This window comes from Coffea arabica, chromosome 2e (genome assembly GCF_036785885.1).
Source record: "Coffea arabica cultivar ET-39 chromosome 2e, Coffea Arabica ET-39 HiFi, whole genome shotgun sequence".
NCBI classification, from domain to species: domain Eukaryota; kingdom Viridiplantae; phylum Streptophyta; class Magnoliopsida; order Gentianales; family Rubiaceae; genus Coffea; species Coffea arabica.
In genome coordinates, this window is record NC_092313.1 from 33,733,939 (window position 1) to 33,761,523 (window position 27,585).

The 27,585-nt window shown below is 34.9% G+C and overlaps 2 protein-coding genes and 1 long non-coding RNA gene across 5 annotated transcripts; 2 read left to right on the top strand and 1 right to left on the bottom strand.

Annotated features, from left to right (window-relative positions):
- The first annotated feature begins 7,896 nt into the window (after positions 1-7,896).
- Positions 7,897-9,627, top strand: LOC140036236 (protein FAR1-RELATED SEQUENCE 5-like). The gene has a single exon (XM_072077573.1). It carries the CDS (start codon positions 7,897-7,899, stop codon positions 9,625-9,627), a length of 1,731 nt encoding a protein of 576 aa, XP_071933674.1.
- A 12,568-nt stretch (positions 9,628-22,195) lies between these two features.
- On the top strand, positions 22,196-23,828 carry LOC113735061 (uncharacterized). 2 transcript variants are annotated; one of them, XR_011840751.1, is made up of 2 exons: positions 22,196-23,080; positions 23,448-23,828. It is a non-coding gene; the product is annotated as an uncharacterized lncRNA (long non-coding RNA). The 2 variants fall into 2 exon arrangements; XR_011840752.1 differs by lacking the exon at positions 22,196-23,080 and adding an exon at positions 23,100-23,333.
- Positions 23,829-25,884: 2,056 nt separating this feature from the next.
- LOC140036996 (norbelladine synthase-like) lies at positions 25,885-27,207 on the bottom strand. 2 transcript variants are annotated; one of them, XM_072080433.1, is made up of 2 exons: positions 27,051-27,207; positions 25,885-26,722 (listed from the first exon to the last, which is right to left on the bottom strand). In XM_072080433.1, exon 2 carries the CDS (start codon positions 26,646-26,648, stop codon positions 26,148-26,150), a length of 501 nt encoding a protein of 166 aa, XP_071936534.1. In that variant the 5' UTR covers positions 26,649-26,722; positions 27,051-27,207; the 3' UTR covers positions 25,885-26,147. The 2 variants fall into 2 exon arrangements, with proteins under 2 accessions (XP_071936534.1, XP_071936535.1); XM_072080434.1 differs by having other exon boundaries at positions 26,989-27,135.
- Between the last annotated feature and the right edge of the window lie 378 nt (positions 27,208-27,585).

The following is a 27,585-nucleotide window of genomic DNA, read 5'->3' on the forward strand; positions in this document are numbered from 1 at the left end:
TCAACTCATGCTTCCAAACATCATAGTTCCCAAAAGATTTTCCTGTAAGAAAAAACAAGGATAACGAAACGGGGTGAACTATAAGCTCAATGAGGTACCAAAAATAATAACGGTCAAGAACCAAGGCACTTCATGCTCAATTAATCACATAAGTGTACCAAATAAGGAGGTAAGTAAACAACTTAGATAGAAAGGATACAGATGGCTCTCAGGAGCCAATTTTCCCGTTGCAGTACTTGATCCAACTACGTTGACCCTCCGTCAACTTCCAAATAAAGAATAACCAGTCCAGTAGAACACCGCTTTAACGCCAAATCCCGTTCACCATTCATACCCCCTTACCGGGCCCGAACGCCAAATAGAAACAGAAATGATAATACTCGAGTATACCGGAATCAAGAGTCTCACTACTCAAAGATTCCATAAAACAGGCACTCACGGCTTGACAATTTCCTCGACCAAGCCCTTGCATGGCTCGATTTAATTAACTCCCCATGAGGTTGAGTTCAGGTTTAACAAGGAGGTCGTTGGACACATTTCCAAATGACATTATAACAAGTGCAGGTAACAGGCTCAAGTTCATAACAAGTACAAGTAATAGATTGCAGTTTGTACCACACAGGCAAGAGAACGAGTGTGATAAAGTACACCCTCGTCTCAATCAAACTAAACAGGATTCATAGTCATTCAGGTCATAGATTTCAAGTACAGATAACTCAAATAGCAACAATGCAAGGGGGTGGTACACTCACCAGATCAAACAAGAATAATTTCAAAAGTTTCCTTGCCAAGTGTAGTTTTACTCGCTGGCACCTCCTAGAACAAGCAAGGCAAACACTTAAGACTTGACATTAAAATTGAATAAATGAAATTTGCAAGTAAAACCCGGTTACAAGTCCTGTGCCTATCCACATGAACCATTAATGCAAAGATAATGTGACTTCGGAGTGAAAGGGGTAACAATCGGTCTTAAAGGCATGAACAACCTTAATACCCTACCTATCATAGGTAACCAACTCCAAATTTGAAGTAGAAAATGAATGTACGATCATTACTCGGAAAACAGGATTTTTCAGTTTTGCACAACCCTATAAGAAAAATCGTATCTCAAGTTTTGCAAGTCCAAAATTGATAAAATTTATACCGTTGAAAACTACATTCAAAGGGTTATAACTTTCCAGAAAACACCATCTTAAGATTCAGAACACAAGTCAGTCAAATTTAAGTCGTAAGTTACTGCTTTAACCATCACAAGACAGAACAGGTATACAATTTTCAGTTAACTTTGAAAAATCCCCATAAATTGTACAGACAGAAACAGGGTCTGAAATTTACACGGTTTATAGTCCTATGAGTCTAGTTTAAAACGCAACAAACGGAACTCAATTCCGATATTCCTACATCAAGATATAGTAATTTTCCCAAGACTGCGCAGGAGCTCTTACGAAAATTTTGACAGCACTTCCCTTAGTTTTTCTTTACTTTTCCAACCAAACCTCAATACCAATTCACTCCTCAATTTCACCACAATTTCCCCCAAAAATCACAAGCTATAAAGCACCTTTAATTAAGACTACAATATCCGTCAAATGCAACCAAGTAAAAGATCAAAATATAAGCCCTAAAACTGGAAATTTTGCTACAAAAGCTGAAATTCTTTGAAGGCAAGCAAAACTAACATTCTCAAGCTCAAAATTGCTCATATCAACTACCAAATCATGCCCAAACATTAATCATCATTTGAGGACAGAAATTTTTCTATAAAACTGAAATTCACTATACTTCTACTTAACCCCATAAACTTAGCAACAAAACTACACATGTAACCTCTCCAATCCACTACTTTGCAAGTATTAGGAGTAAAAGGAAATTTCTAGGTGGTTTACCTTGAAAATTAAGGAAAGATGATAGCTTAGAGCTCCTTCTCCAAAACTCACTCCACCAAGCCCTTAAACCCTTTCTAGCTAGCACTTGTACGGAATGAATTTAAAATCTAACGGTGAAATCTCAAGATTGAAGCACAATTTGAAGTTAGGAAAAGAAAGCTTTGCTTGGTCTTTTCTCTCAAAAGCCACGGTTGAGCAAGGAAGAAATGAAGATATTTTTGGACCAAAACAAGATAAGAAGGAAGAGAAAACAGTCGGTCAAACTGCTGTCCCATCAGAATCCGGCCAGAACCTGGCCGGATTTCCGGCCGGATTCCAGGCCGGATATGAGGCAGAGACGACTCCAAAATTTTTTCAAAACCCTCAAATAATCCGGCCAACAATCAGGCCAAAAACTGGCCAGATTCCCGGCCGGATTTGGTACCAAGCAATTTTTAACAGAAAATTTCTTTTTCCAAGCTCTCACACCATGCCCGTCTGTACTTCCAATGAATATATAGATCTATAACTCACCCAAAAATACTTAATACACACAATCGCACGTTCATATATGTGAAATGAAGCCCTCCTTAGTGATAGGTAACAAATTCTTTTCATTTTCAAAAAGGAAAGTAAGCATCAATAAAATGCGGAGAAAAGATGAAACTTTAGGGTTCTCACAAATTCGATTCACAAACTAATCAAACTAAATATGAATAACATTTTGTGCTTTATTATATCCAAAATTCAACTTGAACTTCACTCAACTAATATGATATTCAAAATTTACATGTAAAAAATTCAAATTATTCAAACTTGACAGGAGCTGAACACGATAAAAGCTCCATTAACTTTGATTCAATAAATAAATGAGCAAAATCTGAACATAGTTTCAAACATGTCAAAATAAACAAATGAGCTTAAACACTAGAATGTTCATCTTGATTAGACTCAGTAATACTTTAAATTAAGTAAACATAAAGGAAACTTAATGATGTGGATATGGGTGTGCAACAACTTCAACCTTGGGTCAAGGATCCTTTGGTCCACATTGGCAGTCCGATGACAAGATCAAGATCCAAGAGGGTGAAGGAAGCTTTACAAGCCTTGATCATTCACCATACAAGCAAGGAGCAAACTAAGTTTGAAGATTTGATGGACCATGAAGTTACCTTGTTCACTTGTACGTTTAAAGTGAAAGAATGATCTCATACTTGTTAGCTTAGTTAGTAGTTGTTTTAAAACTGTCTAGTTTAGTAGTTGTTAGGCGTTGAGTATTTTATTACTTATTGGGCCTTATCGGAAAGCCTTAAAGAGCTGGCTCTTTAAGCTCTTTTATGCGGACCGAATCTCTTCCAGGTTTATGTGGGCCGGATTTTGCCCTAGTTTTAGCCTATAAAAGGCACCTCTTGTAAGAGTAAAGGACACAGATTATTACAACCAGAAATCGTGAGGAATTTTCCTTCAAGTTCTTAATCGAACTTACTCTTGAATTCTTGAGTTCATGGCTTAGGATTCAAATCAGACTTTATCGATTAGCTTGTTCCCTAATCGTGGTGTCGCTTCATCCATCCTTATTTGCTTAAGCTTGCTGATTACCTTTGTGTGTCAGAGGTCTTGAGTTCATGAGAACAATCGAGTTCAATTTCTGTTGGGAGAAAAGATCCAACTCTGATAATTACAAGGTTGGGAGGTTCTAGGAGGGTCTTCCCCTAGGGTTGCCTATATCACTTAATTTTGGTAAAATGCAATTTTAGTCCACAAAATTTTTATTTTGGGCATATTTAGAACAATTGACAAAAACTTAACAATAGCTAATAGTCAAAATCAAATCGCTACTACAACTTTGACTTTTCATTCTTGGTCCCTTATATCTGGAGTTTTAACTATTTTAGTCACCTAAGTTTTCAAATATTTGATATTTATGGTTTTAGGATGAAATGAGATGCGATTTAGAATGAAATTGTGTTAAATAGGCAATAGTATCATAATTAAATTTTTTTCCATCTTTTTTATCTTTTACTTCATTTTATTTATGCCACTATGCTTCTTCTCTTCTACATAGTTGGTATCCAATTTGGTATACAATGTGTAAGTATTGTTTGGCTTATTTGAAAAAAGTATTGTTTTGCATTTTTAATAACTGATTGATATAAGTTTTATGAATTTTAACTTTTGGTGATAATTAAATAGCTTAATTCAGTTTAAAGTAAAGGACTACATACTATAAAAAAATTAATTTCATCCTTCTTTTTCTTTTTGCCTTAGAATAGATTATCAATTGAGATTGAAATTAAACATTGTTATTTTGTAAAATTGTTTGAATTATTCAATAATTATCAAGGTACATGGGTATCAAAACACATACTTCAAAACTTCAATATTGGAATGCTAGATTTTATTGAGTAGGAAACACAACAAAAAGCAGAAGGAAGTTTTTCAAAAATTCCTAAAAGCACTCTATATTAGTGCATACTTTCACTAGCTTTTATAATTACCGCTACTAATTATAATAATTTAAGACCTATACCCATAAGTCATGCAAGAATTTGTGTATTTACTAATATAATAAACTTATATATATATAAATACTAGAATTCTCCTTTTCCTGCACTAATTCTTATTTTATATATTATCCATATATTGGCATCTAATTGTACTTTATTTAACAAAAAGATACTTTTTTTTTTTATCGCAATGATAATATTTTTATAACTTACTCTATCTTATTCTAGTCCAGTCAGAGGAAGTCACTGAAAGTGACAAGTCACAAATAGTGGCGATGGAAGGCAAGATTTGAACTCTTGATCTCCCACCTACAACCAAGCCTTAAAATGTTGGTGGTGACTGGTGACCAACAGACCATATAGCTGTTAACAAAAAGATGCTTATTAGGCCAAATAATGATGTTGTTGTCAATATAAAGAGTAATCATAAAATTGTATAAGGATTTAGGAACACATTTATCATATATTTGGTTCAATTCCCATTTCATCTCATCTTAAAATCCGCAATGGCAATAACATTTTATTTTATAAGTGGGGGGTTTCAAATTCGAGACCTTTCACTTATACTCTCTTCCCCGTGCCATCTAACCCATCCCTCCCTCCTTGTCATGACAATAACTTAAAATCTAAGGAGCCATAATGATCAAAATTTCAAATATTGGGGACTAAAATTGAAAAGGCAAATCTTTTGACACAGATTAACTTGATTTGACTATTATTTATTGTATTTTTTATTAATTGTCCTAAATTTGATTAAAATCAGAAATTCTAAAAACAAAATTTGTTTTGACCGAGACATTGAGGACTAGTTCTACACACAAGCCAAACATTGGGACTAAAATTGCATTTTCCCTTTACTTTTTTGTAAGTACATTTGGACTATAAAAGGGTTGTAAATTTCCATACCAAGTTGGGTAAACGAGACACTCGGTATGGGCCAAAAGTACAGGCTTAAACGAAGAGTTACAGTTTAGATTTGGGAGAACTACAAGGTCTATTTCCGAAGATTTTGGTGCTATCTTCATCAGCACCTCTTTTACGAATTAAGTTTAGAAACGCTGGCTTAGCCATCCTATCAAAAAGCACGGTAAGGCTTAAGCAAAACCTCCCGCTGTTAAGCCAACTAGCATATCTCCAGGTGAAGGTAGGAAAGAATATAACTTGCACAAGTATACAAGAAACAGAGAGAGGAGGAGATCCAAACGATGAATCAGGTTGACAATTTTGTTTGATAAGCCAAATTCATAGGAAAGAAGATGAAAACTCATTCTTCACGTGGACATGATATCATTAAAAATTGCACTAGATATAGTCATAATTGATTGTACAAACCAAATTGCAGATAAAAAATTGGGTTTGGAAAAGGTTTGGTAGTTTATTCTCGAGAAAGTTCGAAGTCCTGAACACGGAGAAATGGTTAATATAAAGCAAACAGCCAAGTTGCTCATAGTCATAGATGAATGAGACAGCGATGCGTGTTTCGAGTAAGCTAGCCATAATTAACACACACACACACTCGTTGCAAAGGATTTTCAATAGTCACCAAAGAAATTTAGATGGAGCATCATAGCATAACCCAGGAAAGGCCACTGCTAGAGGTCTAATTAGAAATGAATACGGCCAATGGATTGAGAGGTTCGGTGCCAATCTGGGTAATGCAAACAATGTGGCTGCAGAGCTTTGGGCTATCCTACTGGGATTGCAAATTGCTTGGAGTTCAGGATTTAAAAATGTAATTGTTGAGTCGGAGTCCAAGATTGCTATCTCCTTGTTAGAAGAAACATCAGGAGAGAGTCAATATTGGAACCTAGTAGCAGAGATCAAGAACATGCTGAGGTGGCACTGGGAATGCAGGTTGGAGCATATATGGCGAGAAGGGAATGGATGTGCAGATCATTTGGCTAAGCTGGGAAGATGCATGAACTATGGCGTGACAAGGCTCAGGGACACGCCGTAGACAATTAAAAAGCACCTATTTCAGGATGTTTGTGGTGTGTCCTTGCCTCGTTCGATTAGTATGCATTGAGCCTATGGTTCTCCTTAGCACCTTAAAAAAAATTAATAATCCTTTATGGCTAACAGTGAAGGTAATTATCCTCCAAATCCTTCATGTTACAATTTTGGTTCTTGTACGTGCGAGGAATTTACCGGCTTGTGACTTCCAATATGGACAGCTAGGAGTTCTGCCACACGTACCTAGAAGGGGATGGGGCATAATCCTACGGACACCTACAATGCTTAAATCAGTAAAGCTTAGAACAGAAGGACGAGGGGCTGGAGCGGTTGTCAGACAACCGCTCATAAACTTTTTATGGCCAAGATGTGGTGGGCCCATCATCAACGGCCAAAACGAAATGGAACAAAATGGAGATGAGTGTAGAGGATTGTTGCTTTAATACAAGCTTAACTTTTAACTCCGTTTGGTCTAGCCGTTAAGGGTATGAAAAATTCAAAATCAAAATTTGAAAATCAACTTTTGGTACGATCGGCGGGATTTAAAACTCTTTCAACTTAAAAGATGTGGGAAGAAAATGGCGGTAGTGGGTTTTTCTCTGAACACAATACATTGTCGCTGTAGCTCCTTTTGTTCTTCTCCTTTCAACAAATTATTTCGCATAACATAAACATAAATTTTTGTCTTCTTTTCTTCCAACTCTTAAATAAACCATATCAAAACGGGCATCTTGTCTGAGGTGTGCACAAGATAATTGTAAAGATCCGCTGCAGCAACAATACACGCCGATTTAAGTAGTGGATGACTAAGATAGATATTCATCGAGTAACAAATGCATAGCCGAGACTTGTGAGCGGCTCATCTGAAATTTACTGCTTGGTGAACTCTGTCCAAGGTAAACGCTAATATTATATGTAATTTGATTGTAATAAATGTGTTATTTAGTGAAGCATGATTTAAAAATTATAAGAAGTATGTCATTATCCTTTTAGAGAGAATGGTTAACTTGTACAATAAAGATCCCGTACAGAATTTCAAAATATAAATGAGGATGTGTACAAATAAAATAACATAAGCGTAAAAATTACATAACAATGTGACCAACTTAAGTAACTACACAAACGGTATAGATGACAATGTATAGATTTTGAGAATTCTGTCAAACCTTACGCTATGTAAAAGTGTATGAGACATACATGCATTGGTTATGTTACAAGTTGATATAAAGGGTGTACACATTGTTATAAAGTGTGTACATATGATTGTAAAGTATGTAAATACTGATATTATACACAAATTGGTTATAATATTTGTTTGAAATGTATATATTATATAGTGAAATATGCTATGCAAATTATTAGAGTTATGTGATTATCTATTACAGAGAAGATACACATCCATAAAAATTATTTTACAAAATGTTGTAAGGTGTGTACACGTTGTTATAAAGTATGTACATATGTGAATACAAATAATTAAGTGCTTATGATGTGAATAAAGAAATAAAAAATAAATATAATTGTTTGTCTTGAAAACAATAGCAAAAAATGCTTTTGTCGAATACAACACAATGGAGGAAGCGTTGTGTCCTAAGATTGGCATGGAGTTTCAGTCAGAAGATGAGGCATACAACTTCTACAATAGGTACGGATTAGGTGTTGGATTCAGTGTTCGGAAAGACTACTTGAATAAGGATAGAGACGGTGTAGTTACATCAAGAAGGTACACATGTTGCAAAGAAGGTTTTAAACCACGATACGAAGGAGATGTAAAACCAAAGAGAACTCGGGCTGAAACAAAAACCGGATGTGAAGCTAAAATGGGGATAATTTTGAACAGAGAAATAATGAAGTATCAGGTTCCAGATCTGGTAATCGAGCATAATCACACACTACACATTTCAGAATGTGCTCATATGATGCGTTCGCAAAGAAAAGTAAGTTTTTCTCAAGGAGCCCAAGCTGAAATTGCAAATGATGCAGGAATATCCTTGAAACAATCCCATGAACTCATGGGAAAAGAGGCAGGTGGATTAGGCAATATTGGCTACACTCGTGATAACTTAAAACACTATCTACGAACAAAAAGAGAGAGGGGATTAAAGTATGGTGAAGCTGGTGCAATGCTACGATACTTTGAAGAACAAAAATTGGAAAATCCGTCATTCTTTCACGCAGAGCAGCTTGATTGTGAAGAACAAATTACAAATATATTTTGGGCTGATGCATCAATGCTGATGGATTATACCTATTTTGGGGATGTGGTTACATTTGACACCACATATAAAACTAACAAGGAGTACAGACCATTGGGCGTGTTTGTGGGATTCAATCAATTTAGACAATTGGTTATTTTTGGAGCAACTCTATTGTACGATGAGACCATTGAATCATTCAAGTGGGTGTTCGGTACATTTGTAGAGGCAGTTTGTGGAAGGCACCCAAAAACCATTTTCACAGATCAGGATGCAGCCATGGCCGCTGCAATTTCAGCTGTTATGCCTTCAACATACCATGGTCTGTGCACTTTTCATATTAGAGTCAATTTCATGAAACACCTTGGGAACTATTACAAGGATGGTAGTAATCTCCCATATAGATTTGCTGAATGTATGTATGAGATAGAAGATAAAAATGAGTTTATCATGGCTTGGGATGCAATGCTAAAAGAACACAAGCTCGAAACAAATGAATGGTTGTGTGGCATTTATGCATGTCGAAAGAAATGGGCAAAATGCTTCATGAAAGGCGCATGGATTGCAGGTATGCGTAGCACCCAACTAAGTGAGAGTCTAAATGCTTCCATAAAAAATTATCTGAAACTTGATCATGACCTGGTTCAATTCTTTAAACATTTTAACCGAGTTGTGGATGAAAAAAGATATAATGAACTAAGAGCTGAGTATCACAGTCGACAGAAGCTGCCAATGTTGAGATTGCAACAGACTCCCGTACTGATCCAGGCAGCTTCTATATACTCTCCATGCATGTTTGTTGCATTCCAGAATGAATACGATGAATCCACTACAATGGTGATCTTGGACCAAAAGCATACTACAATGCATGTGGAATACAGTGTCAGTCACTATGATGGAGGAAGGGAGAGAAGAGTGATATTGAATCCAATAACTAAAGACATTACTTGTAGTTGTAATCTTTTTGAGCAGGAAGGAATCCTATGCTCACATGCTTTAAAGGTGTATGATATGGTTGGAACAAAGTTTATTCCTGATCAATATGTGACAAAGAGGTGGACAAAGAAGGCAAGGTCCGGAGGCAGCGTCGATTGCAAGGGTAGATAAATATCATCAGACCCGTCTCTCTCTATTTCCCATCGATATAGGCTATTAGCACCCGAAATGGTAAGACTTGTTACCAGGGCTGCCATGTCAGAAGCCGCTACAAAGTTAGTCAGTAGCGTAATGTCTGAATTGTCAAAGAGAGTCGAAATGCTATTTTCTGGAGAAATAGATGAAATAACACAGAATAGTGCATCAATGGATCTATGTAAGGAAATACAGGTGCAGAATGCAGCTGGCCACTTTGTGACTCCAACGGGTTTGAAGAAACGAAGTGGCAGAAAAACTAAGAAAGTATTGCGTAGTTAGGTGGACAGGTTTCATAGGCAAAAGAAGAACTCTAGATTGTCTGAGGCAAGCACTCCTGAGATGGTTAGTACCGAATCTTATTTTTGAACTTACATAATTACATCATTTCAATTGACTCTACTATCGTAAACCGACTGAGTTGTTGTATATTCTTCTCTTGTCAGTCATCAGAATCCTATCAACCTATCCAAAGTCAAACATCAAGCAAATGTTTGTCATCGAATAATTCGGTAGTAGTAAGTAGTTATTTTTATACTTTACATAATGTGCATTATAGTTCACTGTTAGTTATTTAGGTGTTACAAATTAATATTTTATTTGTACACATTGGTTATAAGGTGTACATATTAGTGATAGGATGTTCATCATATGTTATTTATTTTTGACACAGTAATATCATATTTTGTACATATTAGTTGGTACACATTACAGAGATCTCTTAATTTAATAGCATTTATATGTTGTTGTTTTATGTGTACAAACTGATATATATGTTGTACGCATTGATTGATACCATGTACCACTGGTTACTTTGTTTTGAACTATGAATAATTTCATTCGGACACATGATTACACATTTGGATAAAATTTTTCACACATTATTAATTTATTTGCTCACATTTATTTTTTCAATCGTACAAGTTACAATTATTTATCACCCGTTGTTTAGTTTTGACATCGTGTTATTATTCTGGTACACGGTGTATATTAGTTGGTACACAGTATGGAGATCTCTTGATTTAATAACATTTACATTTTGTTGTTTGATGTGTACAAACTGATATATATGTTGTACGCATTGATTGATACCATGTACCACTGGTTACTTTGTTTTGAAATATGAATAATTCCATTTGGACACATGATTACACATTTGGATAAAATTTTTCACACATTATTAATTTATTTGCTCACATTTATTTTTTCAATCGTACAAGTTACAATTATTTATCACCTGTTGTTTAGTTTTGACATCACGTTATTATTCTGGTACACGGTGTATATTAGTTGGTACACAGTATGGAGATCTCTTGATTTAATAACATTTACATTTTGTTGTTTGATGTGTACAAACTGATATATATGTTGTACGCATTGATTGATACCATGTACCACTGGTTACTTTGTTTTGAAATATGAATAATTCCATTTGGACACATGATTACACATTTGGATAAAATTTTTCATACATTATTAATTTATTTGCTCACATTTATTTTTTCAATCGTACAAGTTACAATTATTTATCACCTGTTGTTTAGTTTTGACATCACGTTATTATTCTGGTACATGGTGTATTTTATCTTGTACACTACAAACCATATCATTTGAAATCTATTGCATAGTTACTTCAGTCTAATGCATTGGTTATGTGTTTTATTCATAGTAGCCCATAAGTTTGTAGTATAACTTTACAATGTATTCATTTATGGTCACGTATGTACTGAATTTTGATTTTTGTTTAGATTACTTTCAGTTGATTTTTGTTTACATATTGTTAATTCAGTTGAACATGTTGTTATAAATTATGTAAACATTTGCATCATAATTTTCGTACGACCTAACACCTTAAATTTTGGACACAATGTGTATTTAATTTTTACAAATTAGTTAGTTTGCTGTTATACACAGTGTTAGCATGACTTTGCAATTAATGTAATGTGCTACTCGTGATAGCAGTCATTCAGTGAATCAAATTTTGGATCATCCCCAGTTATTCACTCAGATATGCAGTCTGGTAAGATGGTAAGTCAGATATTGCACTTGTGTGAATAATCAAGATTTTGGACAAATTTACAGTATCTTATTCAGTACAATACTTAATGGTAGACCGGTGAAATTGGAATCACTCCTCAAATACTGAGTGCTCATAATATCCGTATTCAAGATCGTAACAATCTCCCACTTTTGCTTCCCAACGATCCTGTGAGTAAGACAAAGTACACAAGTTTCACCGAATTCTTAATGGTCAGTAATTCTTTAAAAAATTCATTATTTATAGTTATTATTTAGAACTATTCTAACCTTGTTACAAGACTATTGTAGGGCATGCTTTTATGAACACTGAACTTTTGATTTAAATAATTTATTGCTTGTTTCAATGATTGCCAGACCCCCATTGTGGCCTCTGTGGAAAGGTCAAAGAACAGTATTCTCATGTAATTAAGCGACGAAGAAGTGCAACTACCTACGATATAATTGGGCAGAAGCTAATTGCCTTCCATGAATATGTATGCTAAGCTGATGTATCTTGTGACCCTTTTGGAACTGGATTGGAACAATGTAATACTAAAATGATTGTTTTACTTTTATATTAGATAGCAGTTTGAGAATTGCAATCAATGCAGAATAGTTTTACACCTTTTACTTCTATTCAATTGACTACAAGAAGTTATATATTCATCGTGGTGTCCCAACCCTGTCTGACGCAAACAAAAAATGAAGCATGTCCCAACAGTAATGAACTTTGCTCCCAACACAAAATTCTATATGTCCCACTAGTAGTAAAAACTTCATAACTAATGAACTTGCTCCCAACAGTAATCCCAAAAGGAGATAATTCTACACGACACAAGTACAAAATTCTACACAACACAACTCATAAATTACTAAATATTTGTCAATCATTTATTACAACTGGTTTTTTCGTCGGTGAGGGATATTAACAACTCAAGGATGGATTCGGCCCATTCGTTATGCTCGGCTGCAACCAACATAGACACATATTGCACTCGATACTTCCACATGTTATCCTATCAAGCATTGAAATAATCAGCACCACATGTTATACATTAGTCATCATAAAAATAATTGCTACCAAAAAATTTCTATAAATCAAAATAATATATATACCTCCGTAATGCGTATGCCTAATCTTCCATTCCAGTACTCCAGAAATTTCATTACGAACACACCACAATCATAGCTGAAACACCAGGTATACATTGTCGTGACAACCAGATTGTAGGACATACAAGTTTTACCTTACCATCCTAATAATATAACTTAGTATTTAGTTATATTTCAAGATAGAATATAAATAAACTCTTATTTACAGGACATATACCTATTGTGTGGAGACTGTTGAGGCACATCTGTGACTTGCAATACAAATCTCTCGAAATCCACCAACTTATCAAATTGTTTTGCCATTATTAAGCCCAAGGTTCGCATCTGCAACATAAAAATATACTTTTCCTGATTACACTTTCTCACTAGTTATATAATTTAAAGCCATGAAATAGATGCATTAAAAATTCAAGGTATAAATAGTGTTTAGATTTCACCAGTCGCCGTAAGATGTTAGTCTGTCGAACTCGTGATGAATCAACTCGTGAGTCAAGGAGATGAACAATGCTTTGTGCAATATCAATTGAGTATACAAACCAGTGACTTTTGTTCACCACCGGAACCAGTATCTGAAAATATAATGTGTTAGACTTTACAAATGCAACATATTTGATATAAAATAAAAGGTATTTGATCCAGCAGTTATAAGAGATTGATCACCATATCGGCATTTGCTAGACTTGACGCATTATCTGCTCTTATTTTGAACCATTTGTTCAGTTTCGAATATAGGACATCATCAGACTTTTTCTCAAATCGGTCTACACCTTGAATGGCAGCCTGCCCAACAAATCAATGAAATTGGATCGAAAGTCATACAATAGTTAGAAATTGCACGAGCAATTTATACTATTTAATAAACATTGGAATCAAATTTTCTAATAAACTAACAATAAGTGAAACTGTATATGCATGGTGTTAGTTGGTGGTAAAAAAAAGTTGGTCATTATACTTACAACAACACATGGCTCGACAATGTACCGCTTAACCTTCATCAGTCTTTTACTCACATCATTATTCAATAACCTTGCATACATATCAACGACCTAAAAGAGAGGTGAGTATAACAATAAAATATTTTAGCATTCCAAAAGGTGAGACTATCTCCACAATTACAGCAGTTAACTTAGTCAAATAAAATAATTTTCCTTTTCTCGTGGCTTACCCTATCTGATACCCAATGCTTCTCCCGCAAGGATTGCATATCTCTTCGGTTAAGGCTAAATTCGAACATAGACACTAATATCTCACTACATTGAACATTGAGTCAACAATGTTAAGTTCAATTATAAATGAATATGAATAAAAATAACATATTACTTCGAATATTATTGCATAAAAAAAGATTTTACCTCTCATCTCCCGCGTCTTGCCATGTGAAATTCGCAATCTTCCGGCTACATTGTGTCAAAGTAGCCTGGATTTGGAGCTGATAATCAGTAGACCTGATCAGGGTGTTGTGCCTTGTCGTCCGCAATGTCTTGTGCATTCGGCCATCTTCCGCATCTATATTAAGTCAAGAATAGCAAATGTTTTTGTAATGATCAATTTTTATATCATTTACAAAGTGCAATAACAAATGAAAGCAAAATTTTAGCTACAACATATATAACTTGCCTTCGTACTCTCTTTTTTTATATCTAGACCGACCTTTCCATTGTGTTACAGCACATAGCGAATGTTGCTCTACTGCAGCTCCTGATGGGGAAGTTAGACTTGCATCCAAGCAATGAACTTCTGCAATTACCTTGGCATCATCTTTTCCTTCTTTATCTTCGGGTTCACTTGCCTCATTTTCACCAAAATCCTCATTCCTATCCCCAAAACATGCCTCGTCTTGGTTGTTTTCATATTCAAATTTGTCAGTATCAGAATCTATAACAACCTTTGCCTTCTCATCATCGATCATTCGCTTTTTTGCCCATTTTCTTGTGGATCTAACGGCTGCCTGGGAACATGATGGCATGGCACTACGTTGCGAGCAAAGGATACTGGATATATGCATTACACTTTGTTGACACTCAATTGCTATCCGCTCAGCAGTTGCTGCTTTTGTATATAGAGTGGCTAGATGAACCTGAATATAAAAAAATAAATGCAATTAATCCTCATATTCGTACAACTTCAGACATATTTGCATTGTATTAGATTTAATTTGTTATCTTACAGCAATTTCTCCATGTCCATTATTCACCATATGGCTAATCACATCCGGTGGAAGCTCAGTAGGTTCCTCTTCCTCATTTTCTTCTCTGTTCGTTTTGTTTGACCCTACCTTTGTGGACAAAAAAGTATGTTGTAAGTTTCGCAAAGCAGTTAGCCGTATAATATAATGTCTTGCTAACTCAAATTCCAAAAATATCATTGTTTCAGTAATACTTACTAGCTTTCCTTTGCCAAATTTTCCAAGACCACCCAATTCTAGTGTTTCTCTTTCCATTATATTGGCATCAGTCCATGCTTTTGCTACAGGACAGGTCCTATGAACACAATGATTGAGTATACTTACTCGATCATAATAATGTAGCTGCAAAATAATAACAACTTATCCTTGTTAGATACAATGAACAAATATAAGTTAAGATCATCCACTAGTTGAGATTTCTTAACTTACCAGCAAAAATAGGATGCAACCTCCAACATTTTTGTGGGCATTGCTTTGCATATTCAACAATTTTTTGCACAAATCAACTCTGACAAACTTAGCCCAATTGAATTTTGCTATTTCTGAAGTTGATTGTAAACTCTCCCATAAATTGGCTTTAATTTCAGCTCGTGTTGTTGGAGCAAGCAAGCACCCACATGCAAAAATAACAAATAATCTCTTGAATTCATCCCCGACCTCCATGGATATTAGCTCATCTTCTATATCATGCCAATTATACTTCTTCTTCCTAGGATAATGTGGTTCGCTATCAATTCCATCATCTCCAGTATCTTCAACCGGCACTGGCCCCTCACCTGGAATTCCAAGAGCCTTTGCTATATCTTCTGACGTTACAGGCAGTACACGTCCACCTTCAAGTTGTATGTATGAGTGAGTTGGATTGAAATTATTCACCAACCACATGCATATCATACTTGGAAGGTTGTGGCATCGGATCTCCAGCAATCCACCAAAACTTATTTCTTGGATTGCAGCTATTTTCTCCCCATCAATACGCCCCACAAACCTTAAAAATTTAGCTGGTGTGCACCTAAACCTGTATGCCTATAAAAACAATATAACAATGTTGATAAAATTTACCAAATAACACTCCAATACTTGCACTTGCGCTTTGAAACTTCTAAATCATTTAATTTAAAAACAATAAAATTGTATGCTACGTCCTTACTTGTTTTGCTACATCACTCTTTATGCTTTCTCCCCTATTGGCTATAGACTCCTTGTAGCTTTTCATCAGCTCCTTATATTTTTTCATATGTTTTTCATTCTTCCATACAAGCTTCTCCTCATCACGCAATTTATTCCATGCATTTCTCGAGGCTATGTTTAGCTCCTGCATTGTTAATGCCTTTCCCTTTGCTTTTTCCTTGCGTACGAAGTCAATCCTACCAACATTTAATATGATTAGATCCTATACATAGACTTTTGATTTTATCATGAGTTTTTTAACTAATTCAAAGCCCCAAATGTACACAATAATGCTTCTATAAAGTCATATATACCTGTATGCAATGAAATCAGTTGGTGGCCTCATCGGCTTTACTGGATTCTTGTCATGAAGTTCCTCAACCTGCTTGCCTTTATCTTTTGTAACATTCATCTTCTTGGTTCCCCGACGTCCCATTTCAAACTGCACCAAAATAAATGACATGAAAAAAACATAAGGGATAATTTCAATATCCTATCCCTTGAGGTTTCTTCACAGAAGTGTATTAACACACTTCTGTTGTTACAAATGTACAAGAGGTTTACATAAAGTTACAAAATGTTCAAAATGAACTTCTTCAGAAAGAAGAAAGGTTGAGAATTCCAAAATATTATAATACATCTTTGCTGGATAAATATTAATTAAACATTATTTACACCAGGGTAACATTATGAATTTCCTCTGCAGAAAGAATATAAAATACACTTACATCTTTCCAATTTCAATCATACAACTTAGGAGAGATAATGTATTCCAAAAATAATTGTCTGAGTTTTGATTTTTTTTCACAACACACTAAATAGTCTGAAAAACAGCCTCCAATGTTGACAAAAGTAAAAGTTGTTTTTAACTTAATTATGGCATTTAAATTTATTTAGTTCGAAGACACGTATATGTATAAAAATATAGTGTTATTCTTCTTAGTTGATATTTCATTACTAGGAAATGAAAATTCAAAACTCAATATGTAATGCAACACTTAACTCCAAAAAAATAATAAAATAAAAATCATACCTCAAATTTTGGTATGTTCCTCCTTGTTCCACCTTCAAATGCAAGTACAGGCAAAAATGCCAAGGTTGGTCCTTTAATGTCCACAAGAAAGTTCTGCCATGACAGTTATGGTCAAAAACTAAGTGCTTAAAGCGGACAAGTAACAGTGAGGCCATCAAATGTATACATGCATCTAAAGTTTGTATACCTGTATGATTGTGTTTTAGTAGATACAAGTTGTGGAATCATACCATGTTATAGATATACAAGCGTCACTAGTTATGGTCTCAAGAAATGATATGGACACGGCACCCTCTTATTTATCAGATTGTTTCTCTAAATGTTTGTAGAAGCAAAATTTTTCTAATTGTGATCATAATATGTGGCAGGAAACCAGGAGAAGAATCGTTCAGGAAAGAGGAAATAAACAGAATTGCCTGATGATTATGAACCTAAAACTGGATGTGTTTTGGCTCATTAGCTTATTTTCTCATAAAACAAAACTTCTACAACAAGTTTAGGGAAGAGAGGAAAGAGTAAATTTCACTGACAAGATAAATGCAGGTTTAATAAAAGCCAAACAAAAGAAATATGGAGTGCTTACATCTGATCTAGAATCTACCACAATCCCAAGAACTGTATCTCCAGCGCACGGTACATACTGCGAAAAAGAGTGCTCAAATGAAATTCAAAATGTTTTTATGATAAACACAAGAAAGTGTTCTTAGACAAGAATCTAAAAGCAAACAGTTTCTTAAATTGAACATCATATCCTGTCTTGGTAATAGTAAAATTAAGTGGAAAGTTAAAGATTCAAGAGTGCCATCCTTTAGTATTTGTATTCTACAAATAAACTATCAGCTGAAAATCTCATACCAAGCACTTGTAGATATCATTTAGAAAATAAAAAGGCAAGTACAAAAAGTGGATGGAAAAAGAAAAAAGGAAACACTAAGAACATTGAGTTCATTAGCAATGACTTCTTCAGTGGGATAGCCACTGGGGGTAAAACTAGAGACATCAAACTCTGACACTAGACATATAGGTAGTTTACCAACTTAAGAACCCAATTATCAGCTAAGACATTAGATGGATCATCTTCACTAAATGTAACCATTATCATAGTGCATTATGAACCAGAACACACTTATAAAGAAGAGAAAGGGATTGCAATGATTGCCAAAAAAAAAAAAAAAAACTTACAATTAGCTTGAACAGAATATAATGCAAAACTGAACAAAACAGGATCATATTTTTGTTGACAGTTTCTCATCTTTTCCTTTCGTTCTTCTAATATTGCAGGTTCTTTGGACTGATTACTAGATTTTCAATAATTTCGTAATTAAATAAATTCATTAAAATCGAAATTAAACCACAACAACTTAGGTAGCAAAAAATTGACATTAAAAATTGAAAAATGCAATCAACATAATTGAGAGGGGTAAAGAAAAACCCTAGTGAAAACGGAGACATTACAGAGAAATTACTAGTTTGTTACAAGATAAAAATAAAAAATCAGGAAGAAGACATTACGAACCTGTAATTTCTCTTTAACAACGAAATTATTACTGATTACGAACTAGTAACAACGAAATTACTAGTTCGTAATCTAGTAACAACGAAATTACTAACTAGTAACAACGAAATTACGAACTAGTAACAACGAAATTACTAGTTCATAATCTAGTAACAATGAAATTACAGAGACATTACGAACCTTCTCAAAAGGTTTGTAAGCAGGAAGAAGACACAAAAAGTAAGTACTAAACTAACTAAGCTTGCAACCTAAAGAAGAAAAATAAAAAAGATAACTTTTTCACAAGTATAATTTCAACAATTTTGTCCTGCCAGCTGAGCTACCCAGCTCGAAATAAACTAAGCTCCAAAATTTCTTCAATCCATCCCACGAAAACTAATGTGAAACTTCAAGACTCACCAAAATAAGAAATTAACTCAAAAATCCCAGAAAATTTTGACCCCAATGAATTAAAAAAAATGTCAAAAAATGAAGAGTATCAATGTTGCGGATAAACATTACAAGGGCAACATAGGAGCAGAGAGTGTAAAAGATCCCATCTTGCCTTAGATTATGCAGTTTCTCGTCCTCCAAAAAACACCGTGGGTCTTCTTTAGGAGGAATTCAGGCAGTTGTTTTGGAAATTAGCAGACAATGGAAGTGAAATGGGAGTGATTTTGTGGAGTGATCTTTTGCATTAGCAGAGGGAAAAGGGTTTGGGAAATGGGGAAAGTGAAATGGGGATTTCTGATACAAAAGGAACTTTTCATTAATAATTTGGGCGGGATAAATTTGACGCCGTTTGACGATGATGCTCCATCCGTTTCTATAATTTTTATTTTTTTATTTGCCACTGAAGAAAACGATGCCGTTTTCTTCAGCTGATATAACTTTGCGACGTGACTTTGTTTTGGCCGTTGATGATGGATCAAAACATCTTGGCCATGAAAAGTTTATGAGCGGTTGTCTGACAACCGCTCCAGCCCCTTGTCCAGAACAGAATGGAAGCAAATAGCCTGTGTGTTCTTGGAAGTTGCGAGAGGTATTTATAACAATGGGTAAGAGAGAGAATGAGGGGATAAAACCTGACATCACAGTTGGAGAATAATCAACAATATCAGAGTTGGTATGGCATGTCAGTGAGTGAAAGGCGATGCTTGACATAGCAACGTCACAGGATCTTCTGAAGTAACATTCTTGACAATGATTTGGACGTTTTATAACATCGAGAGGGAGGACAGATTGGATAAAAGCAATCAAGTTGTACAATGCTATAGATTGCCCAAGGGGGATTGGCCGAACTCCAGAGGAGGAATTTTTGTTAGGGTACCCACAGTTCCTTTTAGTTGAAGTGGTTAATCACTCATGGTTACAACATTGATTCTAAAAAAATATGACAACGAAAGAGAAACTAAATACAATAAATGTGGAAGAAAAAATAAGGCTTTATTTGTATTATTAGCTGAGAAGGAAAAGAATAATGATACAAATTTTCTGAAAACTACCTTGCATTGATTGAATGTTTTAAATAAACAAGAGACGCGTTCTTTCGATGAAATTGAAATGGGAAAAGGAAAATGATTTAATTTTCTCATTGGGTTGGTTTTTCGTTTGTTGGCTGGACAGTTCAAATTAACCTGCCGGCTTCAACTTGCTGATGAAATGGTTTCGGCCTCAATTCTGGACAATAGTCCAGAATCCAGCCCAAAATCCAGCCCCCCCGTTTCCCAACCGTTTCTGCAGCCCAAAAAGAAAGATGTACAGTACAATCAATTTATGAGTCCTGTATCTTGCTTGATATAAGCAAATACATATGATATTATCAACTTATGCATCTTTAAAAGAGCAAATACATAGTATTATCAATTCATGAGTATTGGCATCGATGAGATAGAAAAAGGACTTACACCAACCTCATATATGAGTCCAATGGCTTTTTGACTTAGTTTTTACAGTATTCTTTGATGATTGAATAAGCACTACTATCTTCATCTGCAATTCTTAGCGCAAAGCACTACGTGGAGTATAATATAAACACTAGGCATACTAAGCCCTCTTAATTTGATTGATTGGAAATTTACGATCTCGACAAAGTTCATAGATTGATGTGGTTACTGTCACCACATGAAACTACTTTTACTTGAGGAGTTGTTAAATTGAATGGAACTTTACAATATTCAAAAAGTTCATAGATTGATGTGATTCCTATGACCCCTTGAATCCACATTTAGTTGAATTGTTAGAAGCGAGCATGATGAGGATACAAATTACTTTAGAAAGGTTAATAAAGTAGGTAAGAGGACCTCAATTCTGATTTTCTTGGGGGGTTAAAAGACCATAAAATGCATTTTTGCATAACTCCACTCGAAATTTAGTGTAAGTTAATTGCTAGATTTCTTGGGTTTACTTTCAAGAACGTTTTGGGATATAAAATAACAAGAGAATTGTAGTTCTGATCTCAAATGATTGGGCAATGAACACTTTAGTTTCTAGAGTTTGGACGAAAGTTAATATAATCCCAAATATTTTAATTTTTAGCACATTTTGTCTATTGACTAGTCAATTCCTACTGTAATCCAATCATGTGCTATCACGTGTTGGCACTTGATTTTTTTTTAACTTATAAAACATGAAAAAAATATTATTTGTTAGCCATAAATTATAGTAAAAGAGAACTAATTACATGCATGCCGATCACATTATAGGATTAGTATTTAGCCTAGAATACAAAAATTTAGTTAACAAAAAAATTTATAGGTTAAACACTAATTACTCACATGATCAGATTGTGGATAATTAATCATCTTTTGTTATAGATTATGGCTAGTGATGTTTTATCTATTTTTTTATTTTTCTAAAAAATTAGTTGCCAGCACATCACTTGATTCCGACAGTAATTAGTAAAAATTAGTCATTAGAACTAAATATGTTTAGAGTTCGAAATATTTGGAACTATATTTCCTTTCATCAAAACTATAGGGACTAGATGTGCTCATGTCCCAAACATTTGGAATCAAAATTACAATTTTTTCTAAAATAAATTTTCTTACTATCAAAATAGAATTGACTATAGATTAAACTTTTGTTTGGAGCAACTTTGCTTTTAACACTAAAAAAAATTGGTCATTAGTGACAACATTTCATAGTGATGACATAAAAGTCATCACTGATTAGTCATCACTGATTGGGGCCCTTTAATCACAACATTGCAAGTCATCAAAACTACCTTGTGGGAGGTAACTCATCAGTGACAACTACGGATTGTTGTCAAAAACTGATGGGTTAATTCCACTTTGTACCCTTCAACTTTGGCCTCATTCCCACTTACGTCCTTAAACTTCAAAATGGGACACTTAACTCCTTAAACTACAAAATTCATCTCATTTAAATATAATCCTTGACGGAATGTAGAAAATTAACAGAATAAGTGGCACATTCTGTTAACTTGTTTCGCAACTTAAAAAAATGAAATTTATGAGGGACATAACTGTAAATTTGAAGATCCCAAAAAATATCACCTTCACAAGTTCTCAAATTAAGCAAAAGTTTTTTATGTTTTTTATTTTCTTTTCTGCCTTCAAATCCAGATAGACCAACATTGCCGATAGTAGATCTTATACTAGAATAAGTATGCACCTTTCTTGGAGTCAGTCAACTCTCCACTCAAGTAGTGTGGTACATCAGTAAAAGCAGGAGAAAGCTAGAAGATATCCATTATCCATGGCGATGCGATCTGTCGTTTTACGTAGTGGGCTGGGTCGTTTATTGGAGGGGACTCCCCGAGCGTCTTCAATCTCTGCCTTTCGCTGCTTCGCTGATGATAAAGGTAGTGTCCTCAGCGAAGAAGAGCGTGCTAAGGAGAACGTCTACATTCAGAAATGGGAGAGGGAGAGGTTGGAGAAGCAGAAGCTGAAGGCGGAGAAGGAGAAGGAGAAAGCTGAACGTGAGAAGTCTGAAAAGAAAGCTGAAGAAGAGGCCCACAAGAGTTGAAGTGAATGTTTGTGCAACTTTGTGCTCAAAGCTTTTTATCTCCACAAATACAATGTGTTGTAATTAACTTTGTCATAACTCTTGACTAGAGTTTCTTCCTTGAGTAGAGTGTGGTAACACTTGTTCATATTTCACTACTGGTGTTACGATTTTGTTTTTCCTTCGATTATAAAACTTTCACTGCTTTCTTCTGTTAAAAAAAAAGTATGCACCTTTCTTCAACACTGAAAAAAAAAAAACTTCAATGCAACCCTCAAGAGAGAAGCCCGTGTTTCGTTGAACAAGTACTTGGAATCATCAAAGCTAATCCCCTCGGCATCAAGAGAGAACCAATGCTCAGTATTACAAAAACGCTGTTCAAACCCAAAAGCCACAATTTGGGACTAAGTCTCTCTGTGCTGCCTAGTAATTGGCTTCATCACAGGTAATATAGCCATAAACTCACCATTGCTTGGCTTCTTCATCTTCTGCTTACGCCTCCAACTGTGCCATTTGTTATTGAACACTGAGAGTCTGAGACAGTAGACGAGAAATTGCAGGCAATTTCTCTCACTTTGCCTCCTTCAAAAGGCTTATTTGGTTGAGAATCGAGATCTATATAATCTTTCATCGATGTTGTGGGACTAAATCAACCGCCTCTTCTTGTTCCACAATCTCCAAATTGGTGTGCTACAAGGGTGATTTCATCAGACTCGTTTTTGTTGTATTGTTGTTGTTGCTGCTATTGTAATTGCATACATTTTCTTCGTTTTGAGGCTTCTCTTCTTTTTCTTCTTTGGACTCAAAAACAGGTTTATTCACAAAATCATCATGGGTATCTTTGGTGATGATGCAATGTTGAGGATTTAAAGAAGACGAAGAGGTAGAGGGTTTGGCAGAGATGGTGACTTTAGACTCATCGTCGAGAGTGAAAAGGGGCCAGAGGGTGTTGCGGACGTGAACATCGCAAGACTTGCATCGATGCTTGAAAGTGCTAGAGAAATTCAAGCCTAGGCCATCGTGTTTTGGAGGCGAAGAAGGACTTGGTGCGGCGGAGCTCCGGGAACAATGATTGAGAGGGTTTTTTTTTTTTTTTGGCCTCCTGAATTTACATTTATGCCCCTTGTAAATTTGAATTATTTTGGTTATAATAATTAGTTAACGGGATATGCCACTTATTCTGTTAATTTTTTACATTCCGTTAAGAATTGTATTTAAATGAGATGAATTTTGTAATTTAAGGAGTTAAATGTCCCATATTGAAGTTTAAGGACGTAAGTGGGAATGAGGCCAAAGTTAAAGGGTGCAAAATGGAATTAACCCAAAACTGATTCCCGCCGCTTGACTTTGGAGAGCGCGAGAACAATTGGGGAAAACAACAGTGACAATTTGGTGAAAGTCACCGCTTTTTTCTATGTTTTTTCTTTGACAACTTTGACTTGTCGTCACTATATTCATGTACCCACGGCACTAACAACTCTAAGTTGTCACTATAGCAATGTGTCACAAAATTGACAATTAACATGCATGAATCATCAGAATAAAATAACTAAAACATACACTACTAGAATTTATGAAAAATTAACAATTAACATGTATGGGTTATTAGCACAAAATAACTAAAACATACATTACTACGAGCTAAAAACAATAAAATTTTCTTTCTTCCAAATTAATCAGATACGAGTGAGATATAAAGTATATACAATTCTAAAAAAACTTATATGAAAGAGATTAAGATGTAGTGATGTACTGCTCCAGATTTGCAATTTTGGAAACTAATATATAGTTTTAGTAGTTGTATGAACTATTAGAACACGAACAGAAATACATTTTCCACTTTTATTAATTTAACAAAAACTTACCACCCATCATGAAAGTTTTTCGCAAAAAATGTTAAAACTAGTAATTATATTCTAAGGTTGAAGTTTCAGAAATTAAAAGTTCTGAATTCAAATCCCCATTTGTCTTCCCCACTTCTAAGATCCAACCCACTCTCGCTAGAAAATTTTTCTTTTTTAAAAATTATACTTCAAAATTAAATCTAAAAACTTGATGGATATTCTAGTACAGGATGACTAATAGGGAGTCAATGAGACAAAGGTTTGTTCAAAAAGTACAAGCTAGCTTTACTTTGGGCTATGCGGTACATGAGAGATTGATCATTATGAGAACTTTTCCTCTTTTAAACTAATTTAGTTTTCATTATTCAATCTTTTGTTTTTTCCTGTATACAAAATGTCGTAGCTCAATTTTTTTTAAGCCTTAAACAATTAAACTATCCTATTTTCTCAACTATATGGTGTACAGAAGCTGTACACTTGACCTATGTCACGTTTATTATAATATGTTCACATCTAAAAACTCTAAGATACTAGAAATTCCAATTACGAAGTACCAGAATGATATGTATCTTCATGTACATTTATGCAACATAATAGAATAAGTTCAAAATATAAGATTCTAACTACTCATATTCCATGCACGTGCAGAGCACGTGAATTTTCCTAGGTGATTTTTTCTTTTTCTTGTAATAGTGAAGGTGGCCTTGATAAATTTTGTAGTCTTTGCCTAAGTTTTGCTTGATTTCACACATTTAAGATGTGAAAGACCTCTCTGGTTTCACTAATTGTACCTATGAAATCTTACAAATTTTCCTGAATTTTCATTCAGCAAAGATGAAGCCTGGCGATTACATTATGACAAACTAAGCATGCGAATTTTGTCGTCATGTTTTAACTTATAATAATAATAATAATAAATGGACCCCTTTTTATTCAAAATGCCTACTGACAAGTTTTCTATTTTATTCACGGTAGGTGGAAATTAATTGACGATTTCCAGGTTTATATTTCCAATATAGGATGAAAGTTGCTTTTCCCTTCTTTAAGGGCACCTAGTTGGATTTCTTAAATTATGAAAAGGCCTTCATTTGCCTATTGCGCCAAACCCAATTTTTGTAATATTTCATTAGATGTTGTCAATCATAGATACATTCCAGGACCAAATCCAAGTCCACAAATAAATTTTCAATACAAGATATAAGCACATAAGAGAAACCCTACGGAAAATGAACAACTTACCTGTATGTATGTGTAGAACGACTCCATTTTTTTCTCTTTTTTTTTTTGGGTTAAAAGATACTCCTATTGACCTACATGCACATATTTATTTAGGTGATCAGCAAATTTTGGTTTGGAAATTCAGAGAAAGCATTAGAGCTGGAATTGTCGAATTGTGGAGATAAACTGCGGTAAAATTGTTTTCGCTTTATATGAATTTGTTTAACACACAATATCAATACACAAACACAATCATTCGTTTGTTATTCAACATCCTTCCTAGACCCAATCCAGGAAAGGACTACAGAACAGAAAAGGAAGCCCCCCAGAAAGAAGAAAAAGATGCGTAGAGGAAAAGGAAAAACTACCCAAGCAAAAAAAAAAGGATTATTATGGAGAAACCAATGAAGAAAGGAAAAATAGACAAGCGGTATATCTAGTCATGAGCGATCAATTGTTGGTTGTTGCAGTGGGTGTGGCATTGCCTGTCTCAAGATAATTGGCAGCAGCTTTCATGATGGCAGTGAAGGGCTGAATATTGATAAGAGAAGCATTTTCAGCAGCATCTTCCTTGAGCTCATAGTCAAGAATGCACTTGGTGGTGCATGAAGATTCATCATTTAGATTTGGAAATACTTGGAAAGTAACTCGATAGAGCGTAAACCCCAGGTTGAGATATCCACCTTCAAAAACCTCTGCTACTTTCACCATTTTCTGGTCATCCACCACCACAAACTGCTCTTTGGAGTAGGATATCAGCTTGTTATCCGGTGGGAAAGTGAGCTTCAGTTTGGTCCCCGGACCTCCATCGCCCTCTAGTACGTCGATCTTGTGTAGAACATCAGGAAGTTGTTGGCGAACCACATCCGCCAGTAGCAGCGTCCCATACACTTTCCAAGCTTCACTTGCGGGCGCCTTGACCTCAAGCTCATCAGATAATGTTCCAAACATCTTTCCTCTTGAAGTTGTAGTAAACTAGTAGTAGTGGGCTAAAAACTCCTGCTTCTGTTTCTAGCTTTTCGTCTCTAATAAATAACCAAAGAACAAGAGATTTTTGAAATTAATAATTAATTGAAATCAAGTATTTAGAATCATTTGAGAACAGACATTATGACCATAGTATGTAATAGTTGTAGTATTTGTGCAGAACGTATATAGTGAGAGCAGCGATGCTTGGCCGGCAACTCTTGTGCCCGTGCAAATCGCAAAAAAGCAATCAAGAATGGACGAAAAAAAATGTTCCTAAAATCAAACACTAAAATCGAATATGAGAAATCATTTGAGAACAGACCAAGTGATGATGGAGTATATTATATATGCCATAGGCCGGCAGTGGCCGCAGAGAAGTTTTACCACAAAGGATTGGTGTGGTCGGCACCTTCGTGACTACAAACATATGGATAAGAAGTATGGTCCAAACAGGAATCCTTTTATTGTGCAATATAATACACTAGTGTAATGATAAAGACAGCAACAAGATACAAACTGTTTAATACTATTACTCTGGTTTGATCTTGGTAGTATTTATAGTGAGAGATGAAGAGAGGGATCACATCAGGATTTATTTTAACTGGTATCCAATAACACAGTTTTATTTTTTTTGGACAAACAAAACGGTAACTTTTATTATTGCAGTGGTTGAAAATCGTCCAGCATTTTTTGCTTAATAAAGTTTGGAAGAGAGTTTCCAAAAAAATCAAATTGATTGGCAGATCTAGCATGCTGCACTAAGGTATTTAAAAACACACTTAAATTACATTTATATTATCGTATTAATATACATGGTCACTATTAATGGAATCCTCTATTAAACGCTTTCTTCAATTAATTACACTTTTTCAAAAACTATAATCCCTCTTAACGAGTGTTTGTCGAGGATAGCCAAACC